The sequence below is a fragment of the Zonotrichia albicollis genome, chromosome 19 (genome assembly GCF_047830755.1).
Source record: "Zonotrichia albicollis isolate bZonAlb1 chromosome 19, bZonAlb1.hap1, whole genome shotgun sequence".
NCBI classification, from domain to species: domain Eukaryota; kingdom Metazoa; phylum Chordata; class Aves; order Passeriformes; family Passerellidae; genus Zonotrichia; species Zonotrichia albicollis.
This window is the reverse complement of record NC_133837.1, coordinates 4971621-4993963: the sequence shown is the minus strand read 5'-3', so window position 1 is coordinate 4993963 and position 22343 is coordinate 4971621. Positions and strand designations below refer to the sequence as shown.

General features: G+C 48.7%; 1 protein-coding gene across 8 annotated transcripts in view; it reads left to right on the top strand.

Moving 5' to 3' along the window:
- The window catches only part of MXRA7 (matrix remodeling associated 7), a 43955-nt gene that overhangs the window by 12302 nt on the left and 9310 nt on the right, over window positions 1–22343 (top strand). The window contains exons 4-7 of one of the 8 annotated variants that reach the window (XR_012583268.1): window positions 2777–2876; window positions 4954–4991; window positions 5125–5205; window positions 11962–13668. Coding sequence is in view for 7 of the 8 variants with exons in the window: in XM_074555285.1 (XP_074411386.1) it covers window positions 2777–2876; window positions 16633–16747 (215 nt within the window). In the remaining variant the exon portion in view is untranslated. Of the gene's footprint in view, window positions 1–2776; window positions 2877–4931; window positions 4992–5124; window positions 5206–11961; window positions 13669–16632; window positions 16948–22343 lie in introns of those variants that run through there. The other 7 variants (XM_074555288.1, XM_074555287.1, XM_074555286.1 and 4 more) reach the window with 7 other exon arrangements.

Sequence of the window (22343 nt, the reverse complement as noted above, 5' to 3'; positions counted from 1 at the left end):
GTCACAGCACTGGCAATGCAGGGCACAGAGATGAAAGACAAATGTTTTCTTTAATATGAACTCATGGAGGCTCTCAGTAAGTAGGTCACCTCCTGTTCCTCTGGTGTTTTCCCTGTCCACATGAAAACCCAGCCTCCCCTTTTCTGGGTGTTTCCTGAAGTTTGTTTTCAATCTACAGAGAAAGTTCCTGAGCTCCAAAACCAGCCAGAGGTTTCCAAACCCACACACTGCCTCCTTTTTGTAATCTCACCCTGTGGGCAGGGAGATGGGGACCTTCCTTGCCTCCCTCCTCCCTTATTATTTGCTGAGGAGGTGGCAACTAAACTGCTCCTTTTGGGCCACTCTAAATCCCAAATCTCACTTGATTTGGCAGAAAACCATGTGAGGGAAACAATCTTGATTGTCCTTGAAATCATTGGAGCTTTACAAAGGTAATGAGCAGCTCCTGCTCTGCACCAGCATAAGGAACAGGATGTTACACCCTCTTTTTTTTTTCTTTTTTTTTTCCTTTCTCCTAATATCTCCCAAAGCAGCAGCCAGCTGAATTTTCTTTCCATGCACTTTTATGGTCACCCAAGGTGCTGATAAGCTGCAGCATTACTGCTTCTTTCCAGCTAGCCAGGTTTTCTTTGTTTGTTTGTCCATGGGGAGGGTTTCCCACCCAGGGAAGTGGAATATGGCCAAGCTGAATGTTTGGGGCTGCTTGTGTTGTTCAGCCATTTGTGACCAAGCTGGATAAAGGATTTGCATCCCCTGGGAGCCCCAATGGCATTTAGGGATTAGAGAAACACCCCAGATCAGTAATTGAGTAGTAATCAACCAGGGCTGCCCAGGGAAGCTCCCCAAGATCAGGAGATGTAAAGAAGTGAGGAGATGTGGGCATTAGCAGGGGGGAGGTCTCTGGGAAGTTCCCATCCCACTCCTGTTGCTCCAGGCATGGTGTCCTGGTTTAAGGCAAATTTGAGAGAGAATATCTGAAGGGGTTCTTCTAGAAAGTAGATTTAAGTGGTTTTTTTGCTTTGCCTTTTTGTTTTTACAATAACTCACCAAATTTTATTAGTAAATTACACTTTTGGCATGGAAATTGGTAAAAGTTATTTTTTATTGTTATTGTATTTATAGTTATTGTATTATATTGTGTTGTATTTTATTATATTGTATTTATAGTTATTTTATTATATTGTGTTGTATTTTATTATATTGTATTTATAGTTATTTTATTATATATATAGTTATTGTATTTATCATTATGGAAACAAGCCTTGCACTGCTTGTTTCTGAGATCTCTGGTTTCCCCACCTACAAAATCAGGCTCTGAATTACTTTTTACATGGAGGTCCCCAAGGTCTGGCAGCAGCTGAATGTGAGCATGAGCTTGGGGTTGGAGAAATCCCAAAATCAAGGTACTGGACACAAGGAGAAAAATCCTTAAGGGCAGAATTGATCAGAAAATAGAGGGGAGCTGATGCTGAATCCTGAGTGTGAGGGGTTTTCATTTGGGCAGGTGGAGGAGGAGACACAATCATGGATATGGCCACAATTGCAGTGGAGAGTTTGGGAAGGGGCTCCCTGTGTTCATCCATGAGCTGTGCACAGGTTGGGGTTCCTCTCCTGCCAGGGGAATTTCACCCCTTTAGGGTGCAGGAGCCCTTTAGGGTCCTGCTGGTGTCATCCTGGATACTGGTTTGTGGATAACGTGCAATTTTTTCAGGGCCAGGCAGATAAATGAAGGAACATCTTCCTTGGAAGCATCCCCAGGGCTCTGGGGGTCTGGGGAAGCAGCAAATATTTCTGGGAATGAGCAAACCCCAGTGCTGGATGGTTGGGCTGAAGCAGCCCATTCCTGCAGTCCTTGGGAGATAAAGGCTCTGAGATAAGCAGCCCACAGATAACACTCACCCACAGCAGCAGCTCCTCCTGGGCTGAGCTCCCCTCCTGTTGTTTTCCCCTCTCTGCAGGCAGATAAAGCACGGGAGAGGTTTTTAAGAGCAAATAGTGCTGGAACAAAATCCGATTGGAAAAGGATCAGCTTTGGCTCAGAGTCTGAGCTTTGCTGCTCTAATTAGCACAGGCTGAGGCTGGAGAGAGCACCCAGAGAAGGAACCTTGGCTTCTCCTCAGGGCTGGTGACAGAGGGGCTGTGTTGGTGCTCCTGGGGCTGTTTGCAGCCCTGGCATTTGCCATGTGGCATCTTCTTTTTGGCAAGGGCTGCAGGAGAGCTGGGACAGCTCTGCTTGTGGCACCATCCATGAGCCCCAAGCTGGGGAAAGGGCCCCTGGATGAGCAGAGGGAGGGAGGAGGAGGAATGCAAGCCTGGAGAGGAGAAGTGGAAAATGCTGCGAGTTAATCAGGGCAGGATTAGCATGTCTTGATAAGCCAAGATGGGCCTGCAAGGTTTTGAATCCAGGGAGAACAATGGCATATGGTTCCTGGGCTGTAGGATTTCCTTGGATCTGCTTCCAGCAGGCTGCTTACTCACAGCAGTCCTCACTGTTTGCAGTGCTGGCTGTGCCCAGGCTCCTGCCATCCTCTGGGATCCACCCTGGCAGTGCCCAGGCTCCTGCCATCCTCTGGGATCCACCCTGCCTCCCTGGCTGTGCCCAGCCTTTCTGCAGATTGAAGCTGACTCAGGGAACGTGCTGGAGTAGCCAGAGTATTTGGGGTGCAGGAGCAGAGCAGAGAGCACCCAAAGGAATAACCCTACTGCTGTGGGTTGTGGCTCTCAGGAGGTCTCTGGTTCACAGATTTCTTGCTGTTTTTTTGTCTCCCCTCTCCAGGTGCAGAGGAGACATTTTCTTTTAAATACAGTCCTGGGAAGCTAAGGGGAAACCAGTACAAGTCAATGATGTCCAAAGAAGAACTAGAGGAAGAACAAAGGTAAGTTGAGGTTCCTTTTTCTTCTTGCCCAAGCCCACCTGGCTGATGTGCCTTGGAGCAAGCTGGGTGTGCTCAGACTCTCTCCCCACACTGCCCTCAGTGTCTCACTGCTCTGGAGCTCCAGACCTCTCCCACATAGGAAGATATGAGAACAAATAAAGCCACACTGATTTAGGAGATGGAGGCACTGTGGCCCTAAATACCTTTGGAGCTCCTCTGGATGCTTAGACCAAATTTTCCTGGTGGATTTGCCCTGACCCCATTGGTTCTGTGCTGACAGGGGTCTCCTGAGGAGCTGACCTTTGGTTACTTCTCCTCCCTTGGGGCTGGGGATAGCATCCCAACCAAGGGCATGGGCACAGCTCAGAAACACTGGGGCAAAGTGAGGGAGCACAAGGTTCTAGAGCTCACTGAGATGGGGCTGGCACTGCAAGTGTCCATGCCCAGGGCTGTCTCCTCAGCTGGATGTGGTGGGGATTTACCAAGTGGTGAGCCTGGTCTAGATGGAGGATTGTCCATCTTGCACTTTTTGCTGAAGTATCCCCTGAGGCCTGCATGAAGAAAGGTCAGACCTGTCCTGTCACTTCAAACAAGCGCTCTGGCTCGAGATTCCCCAGCCTGTAGAAGGAATAACCCCCAGCTGAGGGCTCTGTGGCAGGCTGCTCCCTCACAGGCGTCTGCAGCTCACACCCCTTCCCTGAGGGTGAGCTCCAAGGAACTGATTTCCCAGGGGTTGCTCAACAGGCCTGGGAGGTGGTGCTGTCCCCACTGCTGTCCCAAGGGCTGTGGGACCCAATTCTCCACCCAGAGGTTTGCAGAAAGTGATTTAGGGGCATTTGTCACCCCTTGCCTGTCAAATCATGGTTTAAGTACCACCACAGCTGGCCTGGTGTAAAGAACCAAGCAGAAACTTGAGCACAGCAAGGAAGGCAGGGATGGGGGATCACGCTCACCCCCAGCTCAGGCTTCTCCTGCTGGCAAACCCTGCCTTGAGGCTCTTGGGCAGCATCCCTGTGATGCTGGCTGAAGTTTATCTGTGTGAGGTGAGCAGGACACTGTGGTAAGCAGAGTAAATCCAGAGACCTGTCCTGCTCTGGGATCAGCAACAGGAATGAGCTCTGGTTTCCTCTGGCATGGGATTGATTCTGCATTGGCAAAAATGTTTGCTTTCTTCTTTTCCATGTGTCTGTTGTGCCTGAAGCCCCCACCCTGTAACTGCTGAGCAGGGCTGTGAGTGTCACTGCGTTTCTCACTTGGGGAGGGTGCTGGGGGGATGAGCCAAGTGAATGCCAGGGACACCCATGGGGCTCGATGGGATTTGCTTTTCAGGATCCTGGGGACACCCATGGGGCTAAATGGGATTTGCTTTTCAGGATCCTGCTAAGCACCAAGCAAAAATCTGCCTGCAGCTGGCAAATTCCAACCCTTTGCACCAGCAGCTCCATCCAAGCTGAGCAATCACTGTTCAGGTTTGCAGGGCCAGGACTCCTGCAGGGCCTTGGGCTGGTTCCTGTGTGGCAAAAAATGCCCTTGTTGTCACATGGAGACACTGAGGTGACGTTGTCTAAGGACAGCAGTGGGATGGGGGTTTTGTTGGGCTTGGAGAAATCCCAAAATCAAGGCACTGGACACAAGGAGAAAAATCCTTAAGGGCAGTATTGATCAGAAAATAGAGGGAAGCAGATGCTGAATCCTGCATGTGAGGAAGGGAGGGGAAGGACTCAGAACTCAGGACTCAGAACAGGCTCCAGGGGTGATGGACCCGTCCTGGGCACATGGCACAGCCCAGGCACCTCAGGCTGCTCTGTCTGTGTGGAGCAGCCCCAGGGCAGCACAGTGCACCTGAACTGATGGGTTTCATGTCCCATGGAGGCTCTGACCAACCTTCTCCACCTCAGGGCCACTGCCAGATGTGTTTTTCCTACTGCTCCTTTATTTTCTTCTCTTCCATATTTGTGTTGTTCATTTCTTTAAGGCAGCTTGGTGAACTTTTTTTTTTTTTTTGTCTTGCTTTGTTGCTGGCTTACTTTCCCCCCCCTCAAATCTTCACTGCAGCATCAGCAGCTTTTCATTGCAGGCCTCGCAGGTGGTGCAAGGGGGCAGGGCTGCTGCCAGGTAAGCTGGGAGAGCTGAGCACAGCAGCTCAGCCTTGTCCTGCATCCTCCTCCTTGCCCTTCCACCCCTCTCCATGAGCCCTGCCAGTGCTGCTGACCTGCTGTGACCCGGCTTTGCCACCTTTATGTTGCAGGATTGAGCTGACCTCTGATCTCACATCTCTGTAGCGAGTACCTTAGGTCCTCGGCCACAAACATTCTTGCAAATCTTTTTGGTAAGGACACACTGCTGCTGCTGCTGCTTAGAGGTAGTGGTACCACTGGTAACACCTGCTCGTGTCTTTTGGGTGATTTTGCTTTTATTTTCCAGGGGAGGGCTTGTTTGGAGCTGCAGTTGGTTGCCTGTCCCACCTCCCTCCCCACCACCTTCCCCTTCCCTCCTCATAACAGATTAATGAGTCCACTCCTCTCTGCCTCCATCTCACTTTCCACGAGCACTCCAGGGCAAATGGGGGCTCTCACATTTGGATGCTCACCTCTTCCAGCTTGGATGCCTGAAACTGGATATCCCACAGCCACTTTGTACTGATTTGGGAAACTGGGGCTGCTGCAGAATATTAGGGTGTGTTATCAAAACTCAGATAGGTTTAGCGTCCACTTTTAGTCCTGTCACTCCTTCAGCTTTCCTGTGAACCAACAGGTTCCCATGTGAAGCAGCAGAAAGAAGAAACATCCCAAAAATGCTTTTTTGGGAGGACCAGAAGTGGGTTCTCGGAGGCTGCTTGCTGTGTAGTCCACAACTTTGAATTTTGGGACTCCTTGATTTTGGATATGCCATTGAAAATATTCCTTGCCTGTTCCAGAAGGAGCTGTAAGACTTCAGACAGGAGAGTACAGGCATGCAATAGATTTGGTTATTTAAGCAAAAAACCAACTTCTGTTCTAACCTGCATCCCTGCAGAAGCTGTGGTTGTCCTGCCTACAATTCACTTGAATCTTGTGGCTTCCAGCTGGTGCTAAATCTGGACTAAAAGGGGAAGGAATGTGACCTTCACTAAGTGAGGCAACTTCCTGCTTTTGGTGACTTCAGCCTTAAAAATTAGAGTGCTCACTGAGGGAGGAGGACAGTAAATCCTTTTGGCAAATACTTGTGCTGGGGTGGTGGCTGTGCTTGATCACACCAGGTGGGTCACCAGTCCTTCTGGAACAGAAGCACGTAGCCTCTGCCCCCCTGGGGGAGAAAAACAGTCTGGGCAGGAAGGGGAAGAGTGCAGGGGAAGGATGCAGCCCCTGGTCCAGCCAGCACAGCTTATTCCCAAATCCTTGTCCTGTGCACCTGAGGCTTTTGGCCATCTGTTGCCAGCTGGGGCTCAGGAAATGTGAGTGCTGGTGGTGCAGCTGCCCCTGCTCAGGCAGGGCTGAGCTGTGTGGGTGTGAGATACAGCCAGGCTGCCTGAGAGGTGCTGCTGTCCCTCTCCTGTGCACAGGGAGGAGGAACACCCCAGTGCCTGCAGGGCCTGGCTCTCATGGAGTGCTCTCTGCCAGATGTTCTTCAAACCTCCCTTGGGGTTGAAAGAGGTTAGTGGGGATTTTTCCTGTTAGAAATGAGTATGGTCAGGGCTCTGCTGAGTGTTGGCAGCTGCAGCAAAGCTCCACTCCTTATAAAAGAGAAAACAATGGGAGAAATGGCCCCCTTGGGTCTCTGCTTTCAGTTCTCTCTTTCCATGAGGCAAAGCAGCTCCCAGCCAAGCCTTGCTTGGCCTCAGGGCTGTCAGGGGGTTGAGCTCTCTGTGCTCTCTCCTTGTCACTCTGGGCTAGGAGTGTTGGTGGGACAAAGGAGAGCAGATCCCATCTGACAGGCTCTAGAAAGGTCTCTCCTCTGTGTGGGATTGAGGAAGAGGTGGGGGTGAAGAGGCAGAAGCTGCTCCATGGCAGAGCCATTGAACAGGGTCTGATGAATGGCACCAAACTGCTGCTGGCAGGGCACTCCTGGATGGAGCAGGACATCCCCCAGACCAGATGGGGATATCCCAGATGGGGATAGGTGCCCAGTTTCCCTGCCTAATGGACTCACTTCCCACATCCAGGTGACCCATCCAAGGAACAAACTCTCCTCCTGCCTCTCAATCCTCTCCTCTCACCTCCTGGCCAGCCACAGATGGGCTGAGGTGACACTGTTTGAATGCAGACTGGGTTTAAGCCTGGAGTTCAACTGCAAATTAGAATTCATGCCAGGGGAATTGGGTGGCTGTAAATATCAAGCTCAGCCCTTTTCTTAGTGGTGATTGAGCACTGGGAACCTGCCTCCTCCCCAGCTGGGTTCAGAGTGCCTCTTGGTTATGGGGCACTGAAAAAAACTGGGCTTGGACTCTGGAATTTCAGCAAGGCAGGGCAGACCCTGCTTCTAGGGAATGTCAGAGAGGAGAGACCTTTCTGTGCTCTACAAGGCATCCTGAATGAACGTGCGATGCAGCTGTGGCTTGAGGGCCAACTGTGCAGAAGTTTGAAATTTGAATGAGACAATGCTGGTGATGACAGCCCTGGAGCACACAAGGGCAGGAAGCAGCTGCAGAGGTTTGATGGCTGTGTTGACAGACCTTGGCCTATTTCAAACATCTCCATTAGTAGCCCTCCAAAAATAGGTGGGTGGACAGGGCTGGGGGAGGTTGCATTTTGGAAGAGCTGTCCATTGGCATCTGTCCCTGCCCACCCCCTGCATTGCCATCACACAACCCTGGCCTGCCTGCTCGCTCCCCTCTCTGTACAGCATGGGGACTGGGCTTTTCTCCTCCCTCTCTTTGCTAACCTTCCCCCCACCCAGTGGCTTTGCTGTCTGTCCTGTCCTGTCCTGTGCTGTCCAGCATGGTGCTTCTTTTGGATGAGGGGAGCTGGTAAGTTTGGGCTTTTTGGGGGGTTGCGGGTTATTATTTGTTTGCTTCTCATCTTCTGCAGCACGATAGTCGTCCTGGGCTGAGGGAGGAGGAGGAGCAGCAAGGGGCCATGGGTGGGCACTGCTTTACTGCAGCCACAGGGATGGCTCCAGCCATGGGCAAGGTTCCTTTCAGCTGCCCAACACCCAGGGCATGAGGTGTTTTTGCTTCCCAGCTGCCTCTTGTAGTAAAGGGCAAGAGTTTGGGTTTCTCTGCTCCTACATGCTCACTCTGTAGGTGCCCAAGTCCACTTAGATGTGGAGGGAGTCTGCTGGTGGCCTGGTGCTGTTCCTTGCCTCCATATCCCCAGGGAAAACCTCCTCTGACCTATGAGATGTCAGTGGAATGGAGCCCTGGCCCTATTTATAGTCATGATTGAGTCATGAATCCCAAAAAGCTTTAAAAACAGAGTAACTCAGGATGCCTCCCTCAGAAAGCCAGGGAAGGGGAGGCCAGGAAGACCCTTCCCATCTCCTCCTCTCCCATCCCAGAGAGGAAACTCTTGCAAACTCCCCCGTAGCCTTTGCAGGGTGTGAGTCTCTGACCCTGCCTTGGCATGAGATTTTAGTTCAGACAGCAACTCTGCTTGAGCTCCTGGGTTTTTTTTTTTTTTGGCTCAGGTCCTGAATTGTCCTGGCTTGTGGCTGCTTCTCCGTGTCTCCCTCACCCAGCTCTCATGACTTGTCTTCATCTGCTTCTGCTTAACCTTGTGCAGCATGGGCAGCTGGCTGTTGTCTGCCTGCTAACTCCCTGGGAGCCCTGCTCTGCCTGTGCTGGGCTCCCCTGCAGCTGGGACAGACCTAGGGATGCAGGAATTGGGGCATCTTGCCAGGCTGGGAGCAAACTGGTGTTCAGTGAGCTGAAAAAACATTGAGTGATGGAGGAAAGCACAGCCCAGCCTGCCCCTGGCTTTTCCCACTGCTGTGGTGTTGGCTGGGGAGGTCAGGAGTGTGGCAAGGGAATGGGCACACGAGTGATGGATGAGCTGGTCAGGAGCCCAAGCCACCTCCCTGGCTGTGCTCTGGCCTTTTCAGCTGTTGCTGCTCTGGCTGGGCAATGTGAGAAGCTTCTGCCTCAAACCAGCTGTGGGCAAGGAGTGCTGGGGTGATACAGCCCTGATCCCACTGGCTCCTCAGCAGCCCCTGTCCTAAAGCCACTGAGACCTGTGCTCCCTGCTCACACTGGTCCTGGCAGCCTTGAGGCACAGCAGGTATTTCCCAAAATCCAGAGCACCTTTAACTTCTCTGTCCCAGAGGAGGAATTTCAGATCTGTGCTGATGAAGCTCCTTTTGGTACTTCTCACTCAGTTCCTTCTCTCTTTTCTAAGCACTGTCTCTCCCTGTTCTGCATTTAAGTCCTCTCTGTGTTTTGCTGATTGGCTGAAACAACTGGCTCACATTTTTAGGAGCACCAGGAAAGCTTAATTCAGTGTGCATTCCTCATATTCTTCCTGCAATACCTCAAGACTGGGTTAAAGAGATGGTGTCTGCCCCCATGGTGAAGAACTGGGGACAGTGGTGATGGGACCATCCCCAGCAGTGAGATGGGAGGGAACTCCTTGGGGAGATCTCAACCACCCATTGCAGGTCTGTCCAGCACTAAGGGCTTTTATTCCCTGCTCTTCATCCTCAAGGGTCAATCCTGGTCTGGAGTGAGAAGAGTCTGGAGCCAGGTTGCTGTTCACCTTCCTTGCCAGGATTTCAGAGCAGAGCACTCATGGTTCTGACAAGGTCCTGAGCCAGGGAAAGGAGCTGGGAATGCTCCGTGCTTCTGAAAGTAATCTTTTTGAGTGAAACTATTCCTTAAAAGGGCACAAGCAATTACCAGACATGGTTACAGAGGCCTCTCCTTAGAGTGAGTCAGGACTCCTTTGGAAAGCTGAAGTCTGTGAATGTGCTACAGATCTCCTGATCTGCTGTGGATTTTTGCACACATGATAGATGCACATGGCAATGCCACCAGTAACCCCTGTTTTTCAGAGTTGAGGTGTTGTCTTCTCGGAAAAACAGGAAGCCTTGTGTCAGTGCTGTGGGTGAGCTGGAGTAAAAGGAATGCTCCTGAGGCCACCAGCACCTGCAGTTTCCATGCTTCTTTGAGACCTTCAGTCCCTGAGCTGCCCTCCTATTCCAGGACCTGCTTTTGTCTGGGTTCCTTGTCTCCAGCTTTTCCATGCACAGAACCATGTCCAGCTGACAAATCATGTGATTCAGAGACTTGGCTGTTGGCTTGGGCAAGAGCAGAGATATCTGGATATTCTTTATCTGAAGAAAGGATACAGCTTCTGGCAAAAGCTGACCCTAACCTGGTTTGATTGATGAGCTGCTGGGGGCAAGCATGCTGACCCAAGCAGAATGGAAAGGAGGGAAGAGCCAAGGATAAGCAGTGGCTCAAATCTCTGGGCCTCCATCCCAAGCTAATCAACATTTCCAGTTTCCATGGCTGAGATGGCAGAGCTTCTCAGCCTGGGGGTTTTATGGCCCCAATGTCCCAGAGAGGGACTGCCTCATGCTCTTTATTCTAATTCTCCTCACAGCTTGCTCCACGACCAGAAAGGGGTATCCCTGTTGTGCAGATGGGAATTTCTGGCTCTGATGTTCATCCTCCATTAGGGCCATGCTGGTTTTGAGATCTTCTCACCCCAGCTGTCGGCCTGGCCCTGTGGAGATGAGTATCCCTGTGAGGGGCTCATCCACCCTCTCTGATGTCCCCCATCCCTCCCTGCTCCACCTGTGGCACTCTGGAGGGGACCTCCCCTCCTGGGCCCCCGTGGCAACGAGCTTATGTCCTGCCACGTGAAATCTGATTATGCTTGCGTGACTTGAGCGGGATGATCCGTCCTCAGCGCCGCGGATCCCGCAGAGCGATTATCCACCCTGGAAAATTTCCTTTCTTTGCCCTGGTGGGATGGCCAGCGAGCCTTGGCAATGGTGCTCCAGTTACCCCAGTGCCATGGGATGATCTCCCATGTAGAATTCAGTAACCCCAGTGCCATGGGATGATCTCCCATTGGGGCTCCAGCTAACCCCAGTGCCACAGGATGATCTCCCACCCAGGATCCAGTACCCCCAGTGCCAGGGGATGATCTCCCATTTGGAATTCAGTACCCCCAGTGCCATGGGATGATCTCCTATCCAGGTTCCAGTAACCCCAATGCCACGGGATGATTTCCCACCCAGGATCCAGGTCACTGGCCATGTCACAAGGCTGCTGGACAAAGCAAGGTTTTACAGAAGAGCGAGGAAGAAATGAGGCTTTTCCTCACCCTCACATCGTGGCTGGCAGGAGTAGGGGACTTCCAAACGTGGCTCAGGTGTTATGGACCATGAACCAATTGAATCGAGGAGGAATGAGGCTGGGGTGTATCTGAATGTGCTTGTAGGGTAGGTGATGTGTGTTGTAGCTTCCCTCTACCCCAGTGCAGGTCTCTGTGTCCATGGGCAGCTGTCCAGCCTTGGGCCAGCTGTTTCCTGATGTGGGTGGTTCACCCATGAGAGTAAAGCCAGAGTGTCCCCACACATTAAACACATCTCACCCTCCTTCCCTGGCACACTGGGGGAGTTTCCCATCAAAAGGAAGTGACCTGCAGGGAGTCTGGGGATTTTACCTCCTTCCCTTGAACAGACTCATCTGTAGAAAGATTGAGAAAGGTTGAGCAGTTCAGGCACACCAGCCTGTGAAATCAGCTCTTGTTCCTGGCTCACCTGGCTACAGATGGGAGAGGAATCTGGGCTGGTCAAGGGTGCCAGCAGCCCAGGAGGCTCTGCACAGGCCAGTGAGGCAATAACCCCTGGAGTTAATTAGTTTGGCTTCTCCAGTTGTTATTAGTAGCTCAGAAGGGTTGTAACTTAGCTTGGTGCCAGACAAGAGGATTTGCACTTCCGATTGGGTTTCGACTATCCTGCTGCAGTTGATGAAGCAAAGTCCTTCTTAGAGGCATGAGGTTTGCAAACAGCAGCTTGTCCTGCCCTGAGGGGGAAGCTGCCTTGCCTTCCTCCCAGCACACACACCGAGGGCTCTCCCTGCTCATTTGTGTGAATAATAATGAAGCAACCTGAGGAGTGAAATGACTGAAATGATTTCTCTCCCTGTTTCTCTTTGCAGACCTGAAGACTATATGAAGTTGTCCCTAGCCTCCTCCTAAAGGCATCCCTTGGCATCATTAAAGGCTTGAGAGAAATACCAAAACCAACCAAACACACCCATAAGAGAAACCCATAAACCCTCAAAACTTGGGATCCCCTCTTGGTCTGAAGTTGAGTTCTTCAAAAACTCCTGTCAAGTTTGAGGATATCCTGTTGTGTGGCTCCACAGGCTGGGGCTGGGCCCAAGCAGTGACCTGAGTTGTGTTTGGGAGACTGGGAAGAACCTTCCTCCCTCTCCCCCAAGCAAAACCCAAAGTGAACACTAAATATGCAACAAGTCTATTAGCTGTGTTGGCTTCATATATTGGGCCATGAAATTCATGTTGTTCCTTTCCTGGGGTGGGCAAACCATAGCTCTGCTCTCAGACCAGCTGGGACCTTGCACCAGAATCTCAAGTTGTTTTGTCCTGGGGTTGAACTCCTCTTTGTTGCTGGGGGCTGGTAACTGCCTGTGATTTCCAGTGTTGTACAAAGCTGCTTTACTCTTTGAGGGCTGGAGAGACAAATGGGGTCTGTGTGAGGGATGGCAGACGATGGCTGGGCTGACTCAAATCTTGCTTCTGTAGTTATTTTAGCGGAGAGCTGATTCTGTAGGTACACAGGATACTCAAGAAGTGATGAAGTTTGATCGTTTAGCTGTTCTGCTTGTGGTGGAGAGGCCGCACTTTGGCTGCTGTTATTATCTGCATCCTCATTTTCCCTGCTCCAGCTCCCAAGAGGAGAGACCCAAGGAGGAGGCAGCCATGGCATCAGGAGCTCCCTCTGGCTCAGGATGGGATAGTGGAGGTCCTGGGAGAGGCCCACTCTCCTTCCTCTGCCTGCTGGCTGTTCCAGTGCCCTCTTCTCTTGCTGGTCCATGGGAACCAGAGCTCAGCACTGCCCCTCAGCTCTGTCACACAGAGCAGATGAATTTGGCTGGGCACATACTTGGTTTTAAATCAAACCCAGCTGGTTTTTGAAAGAGAGAAGAGGGTCCAAGTCCTTTAGTGATGTTATAGAAACACCAGGCCTGGGTGGGGATGTGTCCTCCAAAGCTTCTCTGTCACTGCCTCTTGGCTAACACTGCAAACATATCAGGAACCCAACAGGCTGCTTTTTCTTTTTTTTTTTTTTTTTTTTCCTTTTTAATTCCTATGCAGACAATACTTGAAACCTTGTACACAGTTGTCCTTTCCAGCGCCTGGGGTTGGCAAACTCTTCCCAAATGGGCTCGTTTAAAGAACAGCAGGAGGCTTCAGCTTTAGAAGAGGCTGGGCTGCCCCTCCCAGCCGACAACTGCAAGCGTGTTCAGTGGTTTGCATATGAATTAAGGCACATCTGGACCCTCTGCTTCAACATCCCGCTGGTGCAGCCGCTGTCTCTCCTCGGTACTGGCTGGCTGTGTCCCAAGCACCCAACTATGCAAAGAATGCCTTATATCCGTTGTGTTTAAGTTACATGGCAATATGTACATCCAGCAAAGTCGGTAGTTAAGTCCAGATTTTTGCTAGTGGCAGCAAGTCAAACTCTTTCTTCAACTCAAATGGCTGTCTGGGTATTTTTTACTTTTGTTTGGTTTTGTTTGTTTTGTATCTGATGGTGGCTCTTATACAAAGGACTGTAATTCTAGTGGCTTGAATCTGTAAAAATTGCCTTTGTTTGGTCCAATAAACCTTTGAATAGTTTATTTGGTTTGTGCTTGTTCTCCCTACCTCCAGCAGCTTGTAACTTCTTCCTCAAGAGATTTGTGTTAGAAATCTGGATTTTAGGTTAGAAGTACATTCTACCTTACTATGACTTTTATCCCATAAATTATTACATTCCCATAAATGATCAGAGGGAAAACCAGGGTTATTCCCCTTTTTCTGCTGAAGCAATGCAGTGTTGCATTCCTGCTCTTGTTTGGCTGCAGAGCCATTTACAACATTCTCAATGCAGAGCTCTGCCCAGGATTTCAGCTGCTGTGGACACGGGTGCTTTGCAGTTCCTAAACCCCACATTTCTGACATACCTATGGCTCACTGCCCCAAACCTCCAGCTAACTGTAATAGTCTTGGACTGAAATGTCTAAAAAGAGCCTAAGGGAGCTAAGTATGCAAATGTAATTGCCTATGAAGAAGAATTAGGCTGCTTCAAAAACCCTTAATTAATCTATTTTGTTAGCAATAAGTAAAATCCTGTTTGACTTCCTGAATCCAAGTGGTTTTGAGGACAGCATTTATGAGAAGAGAGAATGATTTTATTTGTGAATGGGGTATTATGTTTGATCTGAACTCATCCAAAAAAATACCCAAAAGCAAACCAAGCTGGATCACTACAAGGTTGTTTTGCAAGGTCACTTCTGATAGGAGAAGCTCCTCTTCAAAGACAGTTTCATATTTGTGGTGCCTTACTCCTCCTTCCCAGGCTCTTTTCTCTCTTTATCTTTGTTTTGCTGTCCCTTTGTAGTAGATTGTGTAGTGCAGAAAAGTAACAGTAGTAACAGCTCTTTTTTCTGTTTTCCAAATGCACAGTCATGATATTTAAAGTTGAGGGGAGAGCCAAAATGCATTGATGTTGTGCTTCAAAAAGAGAGTGAATATTGTCTGTGATCCTGATTTTGGAGATGAGGAAATGGGCCTTTGGAGAGGTTTCAGCAGTGTTGGTGTCTGTGAAATAAGGAGTGAGGGATGCAGACCTGTGTGAGCACTCCCAGCTGGGATGCACTGCAGACACAGGAGGCCAAGCTGTGTATTGAATTTCTCCACACCAGACTGGCACCGTGCCCTGTGGTGCCCAGTGGTGATCTAAAATAAAATATTGATCACTCATGACCCCGCTTCCCTTCCTCTCATCTGGAAAGGGCAGCTGGATGTTCTTCCTGTGAGCACAAAACATTACAGAAGAGGCAAACAAATCCAGGCTTCCATAAACAAAAGATCCCACATCATTATCAGCGTTTGTTTGGCCATGGGATCATTGCATTTTAATTGCGATGGAAAAGAACTCGCAAATGAGCTTGCTTCAGCCAGGATCTGCTTTTTTTCCTGCCCTGTTTGCTTCAGCAGTGCTGAGAGGACAGGCTGCTGTTCCTGCTGCTGCTGGGGCTTAGTCCAGGAGAGGGGAAATGCAGAGCAGGAGCTCAGGAGCATGGGTGGAAGGTTCTCTGCTCATTCCTGTCTTCCTCTGATCTTATTCCTGCTGGTGTGTTGATGCTGTCCTTTCAAGCAAAGATTGTGCCCTGGTTTTGCCTGTCAATAGATATTACTGCTCCTCCTGTTACTGGAACAGATGATGGCTTGTCCACTCAGGCTTTGCAGGAAGACTACCCCAGGTTATGCAGTGGCGTGCATTTAAATGGATTAATTAAATGATTCAAAGTCCTGTGTGGGAAGCTGGTTGTGGCAGCAAAGAGGACTCTTGACAGGGTGACCATGTGGGAGTAAAAGGCAGATTCTGTGTTTTTAGTGCATGGGAGGTGCTGAGCAAGCAGGAGGAGCTGGGATTGTGGCAGGTCTGTGCTCTGAGCTCTCAGTGAGTTCTGGCCTCATGCTCATGCAGGGACAAAACGAGCCTTGAAGTAACAGGAACTTCATCTGCCTTGTCACAGCCATAAAGCACCACATCCCCATTAGTTCTTTCTGTCTGCCTCAGGAGATCAGGAATGAGATGTGCTGGGCAATGGAGCAGCCTGATCCCCAGCAGGTAGGGGTCTGGCAGTGGGAACATTCCATCCCTCAGCCAGCCCTGCCTGAGGCCATGTGCACATTCATCTTGCCCCAAAAGGGAATTTTGTGCAGTTACATCAGTTCATGAGCTACCTGCCAAGAGTGCTGCCCATCCCCTGTACCCCCCAGAGATGAGCAGTATAAATCCTACAAATAAAGCCCTGTCACAGATACCAATCTTCATGGGATGTACAATGGTTAACTGGTTCAGGGTGGGGGAACATCAAGAGATCTTCTGTCAGGGGAGAAGGAGGTTAATCATCTACTATGGGACTGCCTGGGGATTAAAAATCTGAGCTAGGTGTTCCACTGGTCAGCCTCTGCCTACACAGGGACCAACTCACTGCTGGAATGGCAACCTGGATCCATCTCACCATGGGACATTGGCCAACAAACTCGAATCAAAGCAAATTCCTATCCCTGATCTTATCTTCCAGTGGCTGATTAAAATCATGTCCACACTGGGAGGTAGTCTGCTGTCTAGTTTTAAGTTAAGCTATGCATCTAAAATTTAATGGCTATTCCTGAATTATTCTGTATCTACATGCTCTCATTACAGAAGGAAAGCACACTGGGCAGTTGAATCTTAAACCAGGTTTTTTTATGGAGTCTGCTAAACTGGGATATGTTGGTCTTATAAAATCCCATACGTCAAGTTATCCTGAAAGTTTGAGCATAGATAAGCCCTAAGGAGCTCCAAAGTCAGTGTTAAAGCAGGCTGGTTTATCTCCACATTTAGGGAGCTGCAGAGAGACATGCAGGGTGATGGGATAGATGGGAAGGGGGAGGAAGGAGAACCAGAGGCTGTCTCTGCCTTATCTCACACAGATTTCCTGCAGCCAGTGAGGGTTGCACAGTGACCTGCCTTTGGCTCCGTGTTTCATTTCACAGTGATGTCCTTGCTCCTGGACTGGCTATTCCTACTTCTCCTTTCTTCTCAACAGGGTTCAGAGAGAGCAGCTGGCTGCCATCTTCAGACTGATGAAGGAAAAAAGTGACACCTTTGGAGAGATGTCAGAAGGGGACATGAAGGAGCAGCTCAGACTGTATGATATCTAACTCTGCAGCCAGGGGAAGTTGTGCCCAAAAGCCATCTTGGCCCTTGTTCTGCAGGACACTGGAGGCTGTAGTGCTTTAAAAATGTCTCAGTAGTTATTTTGCAGTTCCAGATTGTTTTGCAAACACATATAGGCCTGTGATTTGTATTTCAAAAGACTTGTAATTCCTCAGCCTTTTAATAATTTTTCTTTGTAGAGCTATCATCTCGTACAGCAATTTTTTACCTCTTTCTGGCTGGGTCATATGTCTCAGTCCTACAAAGCAGTTAAACTCGCAACTTTTTTTCTGGCCATGCTTTATGCAAATGAACTTTCAAGCCTAATCTTTCTCAGTTTGATGTCTGAAGAAAACCAAAGATGATAGGTGTAAAATGGATTAAAATAATAGAATAACTCAGGTTGAAGGGTCCTCTGGTCCAACCTCCTGCTAAAAGCTGTGAGACCAAGGTGGGTTACTCAGGGCTTTATCCTGTTGGGTCTTGAAAAGCTCCAAAGATGGAGACTGCCTCCCTCTCTCGGCAGGGAGGCTTCCAGCCCTACAGTTAGAAAACAAACATCAAAAGCAAGGCATCAGTGCTCTGATCAGGGCGTGCTGCCCCTCGTCTCCCTGGAAGGAACACTTCATCCTCCTTCAGGCTGGCTTTGAAACCAACCCAAGCTGGTTCTGGCTGACCTCACTGAGATCATCCTCACGCCTGAGGAAGCAGCAGCAAGCTCCAACCTGGAAACACAAACATCTCCTGACACTGCTGCAAGGAGCACAGAAAGGCTGCTGGGTTTATCACAAGGATGGTTGTGTCCACCTCAGATCCTGCTCTTCTCATACGTAATTATGTGGGAAACTACAATCTTAGGAAATCTCTGTGATTTTATCAAGATTTTGAATAGTCTTGAGCAGCCCTTGGTGGTTTGAATAGAGTAAATCAATTGAGCATTCCTAATTATAGCTAAATGTCTTCTGGTGTGCTTATCTTTCCTATGAAATCCTGTTAAATACTTTCTTATCAGGAAGGATTTTCTTTGTTTTAGTAACTGCTCACAAAGGGAGGCAACATTTTCTGCCCCAGTTTTCAGGAATGATCACTTAAAAAATTAGTTTTGCTTTCTTTTGTGTAATCCTCTTCAGCCCAAGAAACCTAATATCTCATTATCTGGTCGCTGTCTCCCAGTATAGTGTGTTCTAGAACATCAGACACTTAGACTTTAAGAATCATTTTATCTTCTAATTGTTTTCACTTAGGCCAAGGCATATTTATAATGAGATCAAGCTGGTTTTACCACCAATCATGACTTAGTTTAAATGTAATGTCTGAAAATTACCTCTTCTTATTCAACATGAACGAATTAAGTGGGAAAAGTAGTTCCATGTTGTGAAATATCACTCTAGCTTGCTGTGTCCCTGTGACACAGTTTCCTTTGTCAAGCAGGGAGAAATGTAGAAAAATTATATGGGGCTTGTCCCTAGTTCAAAAAAATCAGGATCTTCCAAAACTCTTCATGAAAGCAAGCAAAAGAGAGATAAAAGTAGTTGATTTTTAGTCTTTGTCTTGCAGACTTCACAGTTTACTTCCAAAATATTTTTATATTTCCTATGTTATGGCTGGTTCTTCTCTGAATAGGAACAGTTCTGGGGCAGGAAAAAAAAAAATCTTCAAACCCTTCAGCTTCAGAGAATGGCAGCAATGATAACACTGTGCAAGGGACAGCAGCTGGGATTAACCCTGTCCTGTCCACACCAGCTCCCACCACCATCACCAAAATGTTCAGATGCTGCTACTAACAGGACAGTGATGAAAAACCTGTTATTTACCAGGCTCAGATTTAAGAAAGGAATGCAGATAAATAGAAAAAGATAAATAAAAAGCCTCTCTTTGCCCAAGACATGAAAGGAAGGGGTGTCAAGATGTAAAACCCACGGTTTTTGAGCAGTGCATTCCTCCATGTGCATTGGCAAGGCTGAAATGAGGAGCATCCTGCTGGACACATCCATGGAGGTGGTGGGGAGGGACCATGGGGTATGTCCTGGTTTGGTTGGGCAGCTTCTGAAGTGCTTCTCCCACTGGATTCATCAATATTTATACAGGAAATGTCATCAGTGGCTATGGGGGGGTTTCCCTTCATACAGGGAATGTCACCAGTTGCAGCAGCAGCATCTCCTCTTCTGGGATCATCCTCTAAATAACTGCAGAATCACAGAACCCATTGCACACTCACTTCTGTTTAAGTGACCTTAGAGGGCACCTAATTCTCCAGAAAAGGGGATGGTGGCACTGGGGGATCCTTGTCAGGGGCAAAGGCACTGGGGATCTCGAGGACAGGATGGCAGCACTGGGGGTCCCTCATGAGGGGATGGTGGTACTGGGGGTCCCCATGACAGGATAATGGCAGTGAGGGATCCCTCATGAGGGGACAGGAACACTGGGGGGTCCCTCATGAGAGGACAGCAACACTGGGGGTCCCTCATGAGGGGACAGGAACACTGGGGAGTCCCTCATGAGAGGACAGCAACACTGGGGGTCCCTCATGAGGGGACAGTGACACTGCAGGTTGCCATGACAGGACAATGGCAGTGAGGGGTCCCCATGAGGGGACAGTGACACTGAGGGTCCCCATGACAGGATAATGGAGGTGAGGATCCCCCTGAGGGGTCCTCATGAGGGGACAGTGACACTGGGGGTCCCCATGACAGGATAATGGCAGTGAGGGGTCCCTCATGAGGGGACAGTGACACTGGGGGTCCCCATGACAGGATAATGGCGGTGAGGATCCTCCTGAGGGGTCCCCATGAGGGGACAGTGACACTGGGGGTCCCCATGACAGGATAATGGCAGTGAGGGGTCCCTCATGAGGGGACAGCGACACTGGGGGTCCCCATGATGCAGTGGCTGCACTCAGTGTTTCCATGAGGGGATGGCAGCACTGTCACCAAAACTGTGGGGAAAACAAAAACCCTCCAACAGCATTTTTTAAGTAAGACAATCAAGGCATTGCTTTATTTTCTGGTCAGGATGTTCTGGCCAGGATGTACCACAGAAATCATCTCACCCACACATAGCCCAGGTGTACAGAGAATCATTTCATGGCACACGGCTTTAAGTAGATTTTTCAGTTCTTTTATACAGTCAAAACTCATAGAAACGAATTGGGTCAGTGTTCATTGGTCCCGAGTAGTTCTTAGTATTTGGTCTTCTATTGGATCTGGATTTTTTCGCTTCTGATGTTAATTAGATCTTCATTCCTTGATTTTCTTACCAGTCTTTCTGGAGATGTCTCCAACCCTGCCAGGTCTGGGCAGATGTTGTAGATGGCGCTGATGCACCTTTATCTTTTGGGTGCTCCCAGTCTGTTGGTGTGCTGAGTTCACCAGACCCCACCTGGTGGAACAATGCCCTGGAAAAATATTTAAAATTCTTTTTCCTGGGGCAAACTCAAACAAAACCTCTTGACAAAAGTTACACATAAATTTTTAAACTGGTGTGATTTCCAATAGTACTGCGGGGTCCCCTTGAGGGGGGCGAGGGGGTGCCCGTGAGGGGACAGCGACACTGGGGGACCCCCACGGCCGCAGACCGCGCTGCCATGGCAACAAGTGACGGTCGCCATTAGACTGACATGTCCCCATTGGGCTCCCGTACGGCAACGCGAAACAGGCTCGAATTGTCCCTACGCGCTCTCCTTACCGCGCCGCTGGAGACGCGGGGCTGGCTGGAGATGCTGCCGTTACTGGCAGCGCGCGTGCGCAGTGAGTGACGTCAGGCGGCGCGGATGACGTCAGGCGGCGCGGATGACGTCAGGCAGGTGCTGCCTGAGGCGAGGCCGCTCCGCCCTCACGGCGATGGCGGCGGAGGCCGGAAACTCTCGGAGCTCTCGGAACTTTGTGAGCCAAAGCTCAGAACTGAGAGCAGTGAGGGGTTTGTCCTCACAAACAGCTGTCACATAAAACCAGCACCGAGAGATAAAAGAAACAATGGGAAGGATTCTACTGAGTGATGGATGGAAAAAGATATTTCCTTTTACAAATGTGAAAAACGCCAATCACTTGTTTTTAAAATTTTCAAAGTTCAATAGTAATAAAATGGTTATAAAAAGAGTCATACAATTAGAGTAATAATAATTTGGACAGTTAGGATTAGGACAATATGAGACAATAGAAACAAAGAGTTACAGACAGTGCAGGTACCCCTTTCTGGGCAAAATAAGCCCAAAAAAGGACCCACGTTAACAGAGGATTAACCCTTAAAAACAATAACCTGTTGCATATTCATACACCTCATATATGATGCATAAAATCTATTCAAACACAGGATTCTATCTGGGCAGTGTCAACTTCTTCCTCTGAATCCTGACAGCATCTTCAGGGCTGAGCAAGGCAGGAAGAAGTTAATTCCTTCTGATAATGGAGCAATAAATTCTCTTTCTCTGAAAGATTTAGGTGTCCTGTGGCTGCTATCTTGCTGTTGAGACCTCTCTTTAAAAAAGTATCTTACATAGCATTGTTTCTATTTTAATATTATGTTATAACCTAAAACTATATTTACCACACTGCTTAAGAAAATTAATACAGCATAACTTTGTAACATAACACACATTATACTCATTTTAATATTTGTGAAAAGCCAATCATAAAATACACATTTTTCACACAAACAAACTGTAGGTTTGCTGGTAAATGGAATTGGATATTGAAAGATGAAAGAAACAATGGGCAAAACCCCTAAATTCCATAAGAATTAAAAATGGAAAGGGAGGGTTTTACATTAGAGGGAATCTTCGATATCAGGAATTTCCGGAAGTCTGAACCTCTCAAGTATCTCAGAAATGGGGAAAGAGAGAGGGAAATTGGGATAAAAAGTAGGCTGCATCCTCCAAAAACTTGAGAGACCCCAGGGGAATGCCCCATGGCCTCTCCATTTATTTAAATAAAGCCAAAGGACTCCTCTGTCTCCTTTTTGGACATAAACCTCCGATGTTTGTGGATTAATCTTCCTGACAGAATTAAACACAGGATTCGATATGAGGGCTTGGAAAAGGTTTCCAAACTTAGGTGCTAGAATGTGGATTTGCAGTTTAAAGCAGAGACACATTAAGTGGAAGAAAGTTTAGAGTTTTAGAGTTTAAGGTATAAAAATAAAAGTAGTTACAGAGGTAAACAAGGAGTTTAGACTGCAGCACGGTAGGTCTGTGTGCCATAACATGATTGGCTAAGAAAGCTCACACTGTAGCATGAGTCCATAACACAAAATATTTAAGGATTGGCTCAAAACCACAAATATCCTTGTTGGCAGTGTTTTATTGGATAATAAATCCTTAAAAGGTCTTGTAACTGAGGGTCTTGTGACGTTCTGAGTCATGCTGTGAAGGTGTGAGCCAAACTCACCACTCCTGCCTATGTATAGATAAGAGAAATAAACCACATCATCAAAACCATCTCAGAATGTCTTGAGCTCTTTCAAAATTCCTTCAAAAATCCCCAGAACTGTGGGTTCCCAGTTTGAGGGCTTCCATCTTTGGAGCTCTCTTGATGCCTCAGGTTTTGGCTTTTATATTTTTCACATTCTGTGCTGCTTTAGTGTGTGGGTCTGAGCTTCACATGAGGG